Below are 13,202 nucleotides of genomic sequence, written 5' to 3'. Positions count from 1 at the left end.
GGCGTCAGGTTAAAACACGTGGTGCACACCCCATTGTGGGGGTGCTTTGAGGACTATATAAGCCCAAGGAAAAGCTGAGCAAGGGAGATTCGAGAGGGTGAGTAGGGTGGTGGTACAGGTAATGAGAGGTGATCGTGTAGTCCCAGTGACCTCACATTACCTCCACTAATCACTCGACTCGCCTCTCCTGCCTACTCCCTTCACTTTTCCCTCCCTTTACTCCCCAATTATCCATACATTCCATTACCCTATCCCCTACATGACAAGTTGCTTCAGCTTTCACCTTTGTTCAAATAATGTCACGAAACTGCGCAGCAGTAAGAGTGTTTTGATGCTCTATACCAATGGAACAAGCAATTCACCAGCAACACTGTAGAGAAAGTTTGACCAGGTTTACTAGAGTGAATTCAGATACCAATCATCTGACTTGTATGGCATTAACCCCAACTTAACATGCTGTTTCCAATACATGCTCAAGCAGCAATGCAGAGTACAATGGGATACACATAAACACAATAGCAAGGCTGACACATAATAGTGAAGCAATTATCAGGCTGACACGCAAGCTCCTGCTCCAGCTTCATCTCTAGCACCAGCTCTAGCTCTAGCTCTAACTACAGCTCCTGGACAGGCTCCAGTATTATGCACCCAGGTAATAAAGACCTGTTAACTTGGTCATAATGGGACTTTACTAAGTATGATTATAGGTATTTGCACTTATGTACACTGTGTACAAGAGTTTGGAAATTAAGTGTATCACGGTAATCAGAAGGCAAAACAACGGCCAGAGTTAGAGCAATCAGCAGCTGTAAGAGTCTGGCAAGAGCTGATGGTGAGTGCTACCCCATCACCTCAGCAATTGTCTTACCCACCATGTGATTGGTACTGATTTAACGATGGGGCCCCGTAAGATCGTTAAACCCTTAGCACCAGGTTCGCTGGCTGGGAGGCAGCCGATATGGGAGTGTGTACATATGATGAATAAATGTAACATACTCTTTGCATGTCACACACACTAAACTTAAGGTTTGCCTTCACTGATTATTGCTATTCACCCAGAAAGTTCAACATTGATAGATATAAGTAACTTTATTCATGTATACACAAATACAGTTATTTAGATTCTCATACATAGCACATGTGTAAAGAACCTAAGATAACCCAAAAACGTCAGACAAAGCGACTTATTTCCATTGGGGTCCTTTTATTACCTTATTATTATAGTAGAAAGGAGATAATATCTTATTATAATATAATGGAGATATACCAGGAATAAAGTAAAATGAGTAATTTATTTTTACATGTGTGTTAGCTAAAACAATAATAATCATTGTCCTCCCTTTCTGTCGATACATCCTTTAGGCACCTTTTGGCTCTTTTATGCAACTGGTTCATGTTATGACTAGCTTTGACATGTGCAAGCAATCTGTTCCATTCCTTTACTGTACAATAAAAGGAGTTTGAAGCCTGGCCACTGACTGCGGGTACAACAAAGCAGTCCTCTCTTCCCCAAGTACTATGATTGCTTCGGTTCCCAGCCTTGACAAAATTGGCAGTAAGATATTCTGGACACTGTGAGCAATTTTATAAACTTGATTTAACTTCAGTTGTTTTACTCTGTCTTCAACATTCAGCATATCCAATTGTTGTAATTCTTCCTGGCCTACATGTTATCTTGGACCCAGGTCCAGGATAAATTTCCTCATTTTGTTGTAGGTGATTTGCAGTCTACCTTTCAGTTTTTTTTTGTCAAGCCAGAGTAACATGAAGAGCATACGTAGTCCATATGATATTGTATAAGGCATATCAGTTCTCCTGACATACATGAGTCAAAGGAGATTCCCAGATATTTTACTGAGGAAACTGAAGTGATGGGTTCCCCATTACACTGAACATTAAAATTATTTACCCTTCTCAGTTTATGTTTCGTGCCAAAGAGTATGGTGTCTGTTTACCTGAGGTGTAACGATAGTTTGTTGCCTACTAACCATTTGCTGCAGGACTCCAGTTCCAGTGTCTTTACATTAGCTATATCTTGTGGGTCTTTACCTGACACTAACAGAGCACTGTCATCCGCGTACAATAAGAGTTTGCACTTGACATTGCTGGGCATAACACAGAAATAATAAATGACCCAGAATACTACCTTGGGGAACTCCACATGCTATCGGCAGGGGTTCTGATTCCGTTTTATTGATTTTGTATATATAAAATTGTTAATACTGTTAGTGCGTTATTAATCTAATGTTTGCCCAAAATGCTCTGCATATACAGTATTCATATTCATATTCATATAGTTTATTTGGACATGATACATAGTTGTACAAGGAATTATAGTAGTTGGGTGTACATGACAAAAGCCCTTTGTATGGAGAGCATTATGGGCAGGCTTAAAATTAACTTACAATTAACAAGCAATGATGGTTCAGTGGTAAAAATTACCGTAAGCAATTTACAATAAGAAGTACAACTGAGTATTTGAAACAATGAAATTTGAACATTTCGATACTGAAGCATTATAGTTGTACAAATTTGTCGCATTACAATGTATAACAAACAAGTTGATCAATTTACTGTATGTTGTCTTGAAGTTTTAAGATTTAAGTAATTGGGAGAATTATTGGTAGTGTTAAATATTGAGTGTTGATTATAAGGGTTTTGTGCATGTACACCAGAATGCCATTCACCTTTGTACAGACACTGTATCATGCTGAAATAAAACATTATCATTATTATTAAGACTGTCAAGGCATTAAATAATTTTGAGAATGATAAACGTTTTCTCTAAGAAAATCTTTACATTCAAAGAAAATGGAAGGGCATATTTGTGAGGCATATTCCTTGACGTTGAGAAGAGGCTCTTGAGCCAAAGAATTGGACCTGACTCTCCCCTTCCCTCTATCGAACCTGATTATCTCCCATTCCTTAGGTGCTGTAATACCTCTACGGGTTTAGTGCTCCCCATTGAATAATAATAATATAATAATTTAAAAAAATAATAATAATACGAGACACTTACCTTAATATCGGCTTGGCTTAACATTCTTGTGATGTTGGAAGCGACTGTACCAGTGGGGAACATTGCTCTGCTACCGTTTCTGGAAATGCTTTTGAGTTTCTTTTTTTAATGTCCACATTGTCGTGTCGTTCAGCAACGACGATTAGGTTATCATCAACATATCTAATCTATGTTCTCTTGTTGTGTATCAAGTTATGGCTGTGATCCGTAAGAGTGTTTAATGGTGAGCTCATATCTAGTCCATAAAATTATTTGTAGTATGTGCCATCAAAAATGAAGCAAATAAACTTGATACACATTTCAACTAATTATTGTATTTTCCGGCATAAAAGGCGTGCTAAAAAAAAGCCTTAGAAATAACCCTGCGCCTTATATGCTGAGGGTCAGGAACAACGGTAGCCTTTGGGTTACTGGCAAATAGAATTTTCGGTAGAAACAATACATACCAGTAGTACTTTCTTTAGAATTATAAAATACCACTTCAGCAAAAGCATGAATAACAAGTCGTTACCGAAGATATCAGCACAAACTGGTGGTCGCTTTTACAAGAAGTTAGACTCCACAGTTACAACAGTCATATAACGAAATTTCAAAGTTAGTAACTGGGAATTTTCTGTTTATCATGACGAAGACAATATAAAACGAAAGAAAGGAGGGATGCATAAGTTGTGGAAATTAAGAAACTCCAGAGTAGTTGTTTACTAATGTTACGTTACAACTGCTGAGAAACATGGCGCCGGCAAGCAGCTGACACTTAGTGTAAACGAACATTTCATCTCTGTAAATCTGTTTAATATGCAGTGGAATATTTGTTTTACTAAAAGGGGCATATGTAGCATACAAAATAGTATACATATCTGTCTAAGAATGAATATGATTACTGACTTATCGTTATGATAGCTCTGTCCATTTCTTTGACAAACATTGTGCTGTTGATTGAACAGTTATTCAAGCTTTCAATTTTCATATTACCAATACCCTATTATAATGGAATCAAAGAGAAGGCATGCCTACACAATCGGTTATAAACCATAAGTAATAAAATTTGAAAAGGAAAGTGGGAACCGAGCTGCAGCAAGGCATTTTGGACCACTCCAACGAAGAAAATCGTACGTGACATCCAATACCAAGGATCGTAGAACAATCTGATAGCTTGGAGGGCTATGAAGAGCAAGAAAATAGTGAGGTTTAGTATCGATTTGAATAGATAAGCTTTAAATTGACTTGATAGTGGGAAGGGTTATGAAGGTCAGGGAAAGAGTTGTTTTTTATTATTCCCAGAATATGCATGCCGAAACTGGGGTGAATCTTATATGCGTGTGCGCCTTATATGCCGGAAAACGTGGTATATGATGCATGTGCTTGAAAAAGGAAGTTGGAAATCATCTATTTTTAATCTTACATATCGATGACCTGCAAAGTGGGTAAATTTGTGAGTAGTTATACCACCTCCAAACTTATTAGTTTTATGTTGAAAATAATATAAAATACCGACAAGTTGAAGATTAAGACATATACGTATCAGTTGGATATCTTTATTGATCAAACGTTTCGTCTACACAGTGCGTAGGCTCCTTCACTCAAATGGTATTTTATACTTTTTTCAACATAACTGTCAGACACTGCAGCACAACAGTATCTAAGTACAGAGGACATCTTTCACTCTTCATCGTATATCTACTAGCTAGGAGTGAGAAGGGTTGGATTCCAGAGGGACCTGCCTTCTTAGTGAATCCTGTCCCCTGCAACATCTTCGAGATCTTCCAATTCACCTTCGACAGTACTAAGACTCCATCCTCATGCTTCAGCTTCATATTGTTCCAGACGAGCTAAACTCTTCTCGAGGCTGAGGGACTAACCACCTCAAATACATTTTCTCCAAGGTTGATGGACTGATTACATTATCTTTATTTCACTACTACACCTGCTCCTTCTGTATTTGACTGGAGAAGCCTACTGGTTAGTTTCATGCTTGTAACACTGATCAGTTGCAGTAGTGAGATAATATCACTAGAATGGTTCAGCTGTGAAACACTAATGGAACGTAAAAGTTCTGATAAGGATTTGGAAAATACACTTGTTAATTTATGTGAGACACGTCCAATGTTGAATATAATAAACCTTAATGGGATAATAGGCATGAGTGTTTACGAGAGATCGCAAATTCACGCAGGTTTTTGGTTGGTTGGTATAAGATGTTTAAGTTTCTTTCCTTCTACTAAACGATTTATGATCTGCCAGGCTTTACACTAAAAGTTTGAAGGTAATTTGCTCATTTCTTTCTGTGGGATGGAGATAAACGTAGTTTGTCGCCATCTCACAGATTAACATTTGAGGTTAGTTGTATTTAGAATTACTGCTCCTCCTCCATTACCTTTGTTTTGTAGCTCATCCCTTAACGACGAGTTTTCACATCGTGGATCAGCCCGACTGCAGTGTTCTTCTATATGTTCTTTACTCTTCTTTTCACGAAGTTGAAAAGCCTGATGAATGGCTGAAAAGTTTTCTTAAAAGAATTTTGCAATTATTTGTACGACTGTGCCCCTGATAGAAGGACCTACGTAGATACGAGTAATAGAGTGTCACACATGCAAAAAAGACATCGTTTACGATTTACCGTGTTGCTAACAAGTTGTATCTAAAAGCTGTCGACTTGAACCTGAGTAATAATTGGACAGTTTGTGTCTTCTAAGCTTTCCCCATTTGCCAGTAATGTGTATTTCTAGCTTCACATGAAAGACCACAAGATACCCTACTTGCGTAAACTAGACCTAATTTGTAGACCTAATTTACGCAAAAGAATGTCATAATTTTCTGCATTATAAGTGCACAAGTCTCTATCATAAATTTTCTAGTTGTTGAAGTGTTGCCGTATTCTCACTGCCGGTTTGTTTTCTCTGTGCTGCCATCACACTCAAGGAAAGTTCCTTGATGTTGGCGAGGGGCTCTTGATTTAGGGAATTGGATCTGTGCTCCAGTTCCCCGAATTAAGCCTGAATGCCTTCCACATCCCCCCCCCCCCAGGCGCTGTATAATCCTCCGGGTTTAGCGCTTCCCCCTTTATTATAATAATAATAATGTGCTGCCATCACACTAAATTAATTGCAATATTCTACTTACTATGTTCAAATAACAAATAAAGCAACGAGTCGAGAGCAATAAATACGAGAAGCTTCGTAAGTCCTCCTGAGATGGTGCTAGAAAATAAGAATGGTTTCCAGTACCTTGCTAAATATTCCCTACAAGAGTCTATCATAGTAACATTATCGTAGGATATAGGATGCTAAACTCATACGTAGTAAAATTATCATGAGGTAAACTAAGTTATGGTTACAGGCAAATCAAAGGCAATTGTTTAGGAACATTTATTCAACAAGAATATTGCCTTCTGTGTCAACATTAATATAACGATCACGTTCTAATTAGTATAGAAAAAATATATTTATATAATGTATGTATATATATATGTATATATATAAATACTTTTAATATGAGATGTATATAAATATATAAAACATATAAGTACACTTGAAATAAATATACTACAGTCCAACTGCTAAATGCAGAGACAATATGGAGCATTGACGATTATTCTTATCTGAGAGTGACGATAGTCAGGTCACAGAAGCCTCCATATTGGCCTTATAACGTTACCATCAAGTGAGTACTAATGATACCATCAGTGATACCACTAACACCACGGATGACATTAACAGTGACACCACCAGTAACACCTTCAGTGGTAGTGTTACGGGTAGTGACAATGATGCAACCAGTAACACCACTACTAATATCTACAGTAACACCACCAGTGACACTAACAGTGAAACTGGAAACACCACCAGTGACGCCACTGATAACACCACCAGTGACATAGCCAGTGTCACCACCAGCGACATCACTAGTAGTGCCACCAGTAACACAACCAGTGACACCACTGGTGACACTATTGGTGACACCACTGATAGCACCACCAGTAACACAACCTGTGGCACCACCAGTGACACCATCATGATAGTTATTTGTGTTGATAAGATGCTGGTCAGATAGGGATAAAGGATCATATTCATCACGTACTGTCAAGGGAAGGCCAGGAGCTGTACATTAGTCCTTACTCAGTTTACAAAAGTTCTTCTATTCGTTTCTATATTGTCTACTGTTTCATATTACATTTAAATATTAATTACTATAAAAATTAAAGAATAATTATCGACGTGTGTCTGATTATTATTCCACGAAACATGACTTCCAACAAAGAACTGATCCCAGGTCACTCTGACCAGAGACACTAGAATAACAGTTCATTTACGGTGAGTGATAAATGCTTCTATAGGTGGAAAAGGCGGAGGCTCGATCCTCCGCAAGCACCTTTAACCTCTCAGACCGGATTGGAGAGCATAGCCTCCTATCGTAGGAAGATAAGATAAGATTTTTAACACCGGAGGGTTAGCCACCCAGGATAACCCAAGAAAGTCAGTCTTATTTCCATTGGGGTCCTTCAGTCTTGTCCCCCAGGATGCGTCCCACACCTACTTGCTTGCTCGGTGAGCGGGGACAGCAGGTGCAAGGATACACGCCCAGTGTATCCACCCGGCCGGGGATTGAACCACGGACACTTAGTGTGTGAGACGAGAGCGTTGATTACCATGCCACGGAACACCATGGTCAGGCTTGAATCCTCTTCCTTGTTACTCGATGTCTAAGGGGCCATGACAATAACGTGGGTTTGGTTGAGTGACGTAGCTGTGATCTCATCGGAGGTATGATCGTCCTTTCTTGCTTTAGTCACAAGCTTTCGCTGCTCGGAGGACGTAGACTTTGTGTTGCTGATCTTAGCTAAGGAGGAAGTACTTCGTGGTGCCTCGGGCAGATTCCTGAGGAGATCGATCACTTCGGAGAATTCTGGAACTAGTGGCTGGATGCTCGCCTCTGTCTCCAGTTCTGCACGCAACACTGCCAGGGGATTAAAAAGTTTTCAGGGGTAAATAACGAACTGTATGATGTGTGACGTCTCAGGATGATCGGGATGAAGGATGGTGGAGAGTGAGACGAAGAAATGTAGTTTGTGTAAATGATGGTGGTGGAAGGAATAAAAGTTTGTAGTGAAAGGAAAGATGATGACGTGAGGGAGGAACATTCGTATTGAGAGAAGGAATAGCAGATACAGAAAAAAAAAACTAAAAACCTTGCAGTATTAAAAAGGCCGTGATGAATGATATGAGTAGGTACGATAACGATAATTGACAGAGGAAAACAAGAGAATTTCAGCTAAAGTTTCGAGAAGGAAGTGAAGAAAAAATCATTGAATAAATTTTTTTTAGTAAATTAATACAGTTACAAACAAATACATCACGATGATTGTGCACTCTCACACACGCGTCGTGACTACCATACACTCTCCTACACCCATCACCAGAATTGTGCACTCTCACACACACGTCGTGACCACCATGCACTCTCCTACACCCATCACCAGAATTGTTCACTCTCACACACACGTAGTGACCACCATACACTCCCCTACACCCATCACGAACACAGACGGATTAACAAATAAATGTGAAGAGTTGCATTAAATAATCATGGACACATCCCCAAACATTTTAGCATTCACGGAAACGAAGCTCACAGGGATGATAACAGATGTGATCTTTCCATCCGGATATCAGATCATGAGGAAAGATAGATGGAGCAGAGGGGATGAAGTTGCACTGCTCATTAAAAAACGATGGAAATTTGAGGAAATAGAAGGAATGGACAGAAAAGAAGCAAGGGACTACATAGTAATAACAATTCAGACTGGGGAACCCACGGTGGTGATTGCAGTAATGTACAACCCTCCACAGAATAGCAATAGGCCAAAAAAAGAATATGATGAGAGCAACAGATCAATGGTGGACACACTAGCTGAGGTGGTCAGAAGGGCCACTAAGTAATACTTCCTAACAGGGATATTAGGAAGTATTACTACAGTCATAGATTTGTCAGGAGGTGGAATACTCTGGATAGTGATGTGGTGCAGGCAGGATCCATACACACCTGTCACGAACTTAGTGCCATCCCAACAAAAGTGCACTCTTATAAAAGTGACTTGACCACTATCACTCTCCTCCACCTGACACGACAACTGTACACTCACAGAAATTACGACAATTTTTTCACTCATGCACACCTGTAACAACTGTTTTGTATCCTCACACATTTGACACTGGCTTTATGCACCTAAACTCACGCTTCACAACCACTGTGTACTCTCACACAACCGCCATGACCACTGTGCACTCTCACACCCGTCAAGATCATTGAGCACTCTCACACACCCGTCAAGACCATTGCGCACTCTCAAGCAAGACCGTAGTAAACCACCAAGATTGTGGTGGATTTGAGCACAATGAACTCTACGAATGTCTCAAATTATATTCATTCAGTGGCGTTCTTAAATCCGCTTCACACATACCTGATATTGCTGATGTGAGGGAACCAGACGAGGAGCCGTCGCCCTCGTAAGCAAATGTTCTAAGGTTTTCCCCTGACATAAGCCGTGGTTCTTGACACGTCAACTGCGTATCTAGGGACGGCTGTTGCTGCTCTGGACACGACTGACTTCCCACGACGCGTCCACTCACCTCCTTGGCTCCACACTCACCTATCATTGCACATAAGATCTCTTACGAGAAAGCAATAGGAGTTAATTCTACCAAAACTAGAAAGAGTTACACTTTCCTAGTTAATTTAGTATTATATTCTAAAGATGCTTTTAAACTAAGTATTAATCCTCAGTATCATGCTTCAATACGATAAAATTCTATTCATAAGCAATATTATATACATAAACAAACTGAGGGAAAGTCTATAAAAATTCGTTTACGTACTTTGTTTGGAAAAGTAATACGTACATACAAAATGAGCTGAATCAGCAAGTCAGGCTTGAAAAGCAAAAAGATTCTAGTAACATAAGTCTTTCATCTCTGATAGGGAAACACATTTCGAAATTGTGGCTTAAGATAAAACATAACGTTAGTTTCTTGAAAAAAATACGAAGTATTTTCTTTCATGTTAATGCATAAAATATTTGATGTCTGAGACGTGGGTTAATGCTTTCAGATGAATTATTTATTATATACTAACAATTTAATATTAAGTGTAGTATTTTCCGTTTTGACACTGTCCTTGATGCTTTCTCCGTTAATCCAAAAAAAAATGCAGTCAGAAGTACAGAAAGCTACAGCAAAGAATACAAGATGAGACTGGATTATAATAAATTAATTTCAGAGTGCAACTTGACTACTTTTAAGCAGTTGATAATATCGAGAAAAATTTTCTGAATACTCCAGTAGAACACATAATTTTTTAAAAGCAGTTCAGTATCAGATGACTCACGAAATCGAAATGATACAATTGCAAACAAACTATACCACGGGCGGGAATTGAACTCGTGGCGAGTGAGTCGTAAAACTCCAGCCTAGCGCGTAAACCCCTACCCGTGGTATGGTCATTATCAGATATTTGTGGAGTTCAGTGATACGATCATACTCTTTCCTTACAGTACTAAACCAGTGATTGAGACCTTTAAAAGTGGTTTAATGATTATATATCATTGAGATACACTGACGGGCAAGGATCAGTAAGATACAAAGACCTTTTATAGGCCAGCGTCGCTGAAAAACAGACCTGGCCGTCAATCCACACTTAAATACATAGACCTGTTCCTCAAGGCTTGACTGGTGGGCCAGTATCACTGAGATTGTTTGGTGGGTGTGCATCACTAATATACGCAGACCAAGTCAGTAAAACTCCACTTGAAGGTTCACCAACCCTTTTACTGCATTTTTGTTGTTTTCCACAGATTCATGTCCATTTGTGTTCCTTCAGATATTCTGCTTTTCCCACTTCCCCAAGGTTAGCCTCAACAATTTGTATCCTCTCCTTCCCCAGGTTCATGTACGCAGGAATCCATCATGGGGCCCCTGGAAGTCTTCCCTTCCTCACTAATTGCTTGAACGGAGCAGAAATCAAACCCCTGTTTAGCCCAGTGCACAAGGGAAAAATAATTAGTAATGATAATTAAATAGGAATAAGTAGGCTAAGCAGATTCATTTACCTTCCCTCTGCTGATTGGGCTGATGGCACTCCATCTTAACTTTGAGCAGCTCCAGCAAAGTGTCGGGAATTGCACCTTTCTGCGTCATCGAACTCTTGTTCTCCTTGACTGATCCCTTCATGCTAACGATATTCTGTCTTGCATCATCCGTGGGCACGTCTACGCCCACATTCAACGCCTGTGTGGTGCGTAGGCACTGCAGGCGTCTGGAGAAAATAATTCCGAGCACCACTGGCAAAAAAAAAAAGCATGGTAAATAGATTGCTGCAAGCTGCTGTTTAATTATGTCACTGTCACTTGGATTTGCTGTTCTGACTCAAGTAATCACGTACCTAAGATGAGGACGAAGAGTGAAAGTGCGGCTATAGCTGCCGGGGCTGTGAGAGAGTGTCCCACGGAATCTAGTTTCGTCCACTGACAGTTGGGGCCTATATGGTTGGGATCGCAGACGCAGGTGTACCCGGGTCGCAGATTGTAACAGGAGCCTCCGTGTAGACAAGGGTTCCACAAGCATTCGTCTATGTCTTTACAAGCACGACCAACTCGCTGGTGGCCGGGTCCACAACTAGGGATGTATACATTCTAAATTATTCATTTATGACTTTGTGATGAAACACAACTAATACGAAAATATCTACATAAATTAAGGTATCTATTTTTTCTTCTAGTATTGGTGGAGTGTCACTGGGATTAAAGAGCTGGATTATCACTGGAATTAACAAAAAGCCAATACATAGAGTGATTACACGTTCTTGTTTACCATTAAATAACCATAACCACCTATATACACAAAGCAATTCGCAGCTCTGTCATAATTAGCTAAGCGTGTGTACTCAACTAATTGTGGTTGCAGGGGTCGATTCACAGCTCTTGGCCCCGCCTCTTCACTGGTCGCTACTAGGTCACTCTCACTGCTCCATGAGCTTTATCATACCTCTTCTTAAAGCTATGTACATAGCCTTTGTGTGTGTGTAAACATTTTAAATACATATTTACACCAAATAAACATCGTCAAAATGAAATAAAGGAAAACGGATGTTAATATAATGCCCATTTTCTCTAAAAGCATTTTCATACGCAGAAAATGAACGTTGTGGAAACTTAACTTTGATATTTAATACAGAAGACAGAAGTACAAAAGAGACAAACCCTCAGCCCTAGGCTGAGGGCTTCTGTCTCCGTGGCGGTTAGTGTAAAGGAAGATAAGTTATTCACGATTTCTGGTCGTCCCATTTCGCTCCATTTGCTGTGGGAGCACAGGTCTTGTAGTTTCCGTGATAGCTTCAGTTTTTGTTGGTTATTGACAGTGGTAATCTTAGTATATATTCTGCAGTTCGTCTGTCAGGAGTGGAAAGTGAAGCACAAATCTGAGCGGTACGTAATGAGGCCTCCATCTGAGCATATCGCAGTTCATCGGCACTGCTCCCACAGCAAATGGAGCGAAATGGGACGACCAGAAATCATATATAACTTATTTTCGTATACACTAACCGCCACCGAAACAGAAGCCCTCAGCCTAGGGGTCAGGTTCACTACCGGAATCAACAAGAAACATCATCTGGTGGACATGATAAAAAACAAAAAACCTTTTGGTGACTCCGAGTTTCATAAGGGTTTCAATTAAGGAATTATTACTGCTGCAGCTACTGAGCCTTCAAGACCGGTCATTCCCAGAAGATACATCCAAGCACTCAGGGACTTGGCTAACAATAATGATATCATCATTACCACCTCTCACAAAGAAGGAGGCAAAGTGTTACTCAACACTGTAATTTACAACAATGAAGTTTTAAATCTCCTCAGCGATGCCAACATATACCAGCCTGTTTCAGAATTAGCGTTACTTCAAAGCACCCAAACTTTTCTTTAAAAGGCTCGAAGCATCTTACGAAAATCAGAACAAGGCAAGAAACTATTTAAACTTTTACCAGGTCAACCGAAATCAGCACTCCTGTATGGCCTTCCTAAGACTCATAAGCCTGGCATCCCACTGCGTCCTATCACTTCGGGCACAGGGAGTGCACCACACAGATTAGCTGGCCACCTTAATAAATACCTTTTAGTACTTTTGGGTACCATCAG

At 39.9% G+C, this 13,202-nt stretch overlaps 1 protein-coding gene across 1 annotated transcript; it reads right to left on the bottom strand.

Annotated features, from left to right (window-relative positions):
- Nucleotides 1-6,552: 6,552 nt before the first annotated feature.
- LOC138853673 (uncharacterized) lies at nucleotides 6,553-12,124 on the bottom strand. Its single transcript, XM_070091727.1, has 4 exons — nucleotides 11,453-12,124; nucleotides 11,121-11,351; nucleotides 9,477-9,665; nucleotides 6,553-7,972 (listed from the first exon to the last, which is right to left on the bottom strand). Exons 2-4 carry the CDS (start codon nucleotides 11,239-11,241, stop codon nucleotides 7,719-7,721), a joined length of 564 nt encoding a protein of 187 aa, XP_069947828.1. The 5' UTR covers nucleotides 11,242-11,351; nucleotides 11,453-12,124; the 3' UTR covers nucleotides 6,553-7,718.
- Between the last annotated feature and the right edge of the window lie 1,078 nt (nucleotides 12,125-13,202).

The sequence above is a fragment of the Cherax quadricarinatus genome, chromosome 37 (genome assembly GCF_038502225.1).
Source record: "Cherax quadricarinatus isolate ZL_2023a chromosome 37, ASM3850222v1, whole genome shotgun sequence".
In the NCBI taxonomy this organism is placed as follows: Eukaryota; Metazoa; Arthropoda; class Malacostraca; order Decapoda; family Parastacidae; genus Cherax; species Cherax quadricarinatus.
Note: the sequence above shows the minus strand (reverse complement) of the source record. Positions and strands in the feature narration are given on the sequence as shown.

What these genes read in the sequence shown, in the direction of transcription:
- LOC138853673 (XM_070091727.1), bottom strand. Translation starts at nt 11,241, where the DNA reads ATGAAGGGATCAGTCAAGGAGAACAAGAGTTCGATGACGCAGAAAGGT. An exon ending in GCCCAATCAGCAGAGGGAAG is followed by an intron (nt 9,666 to 11,120) that starts GTAAATGAATCT and finishes GTGCAATGATAG; the next exon opens with GTGAGTGTGGAGCCAAGGAG. An exon ending in CCTCACATCAGCAATATCAG is followed by an intron (nt 7,973 to 9,476) that starts GTATGTGTGAAG and finishes ATCCCCTGGCAG; the next exon opens with TGTTGCGTGCAGAACTGGAG.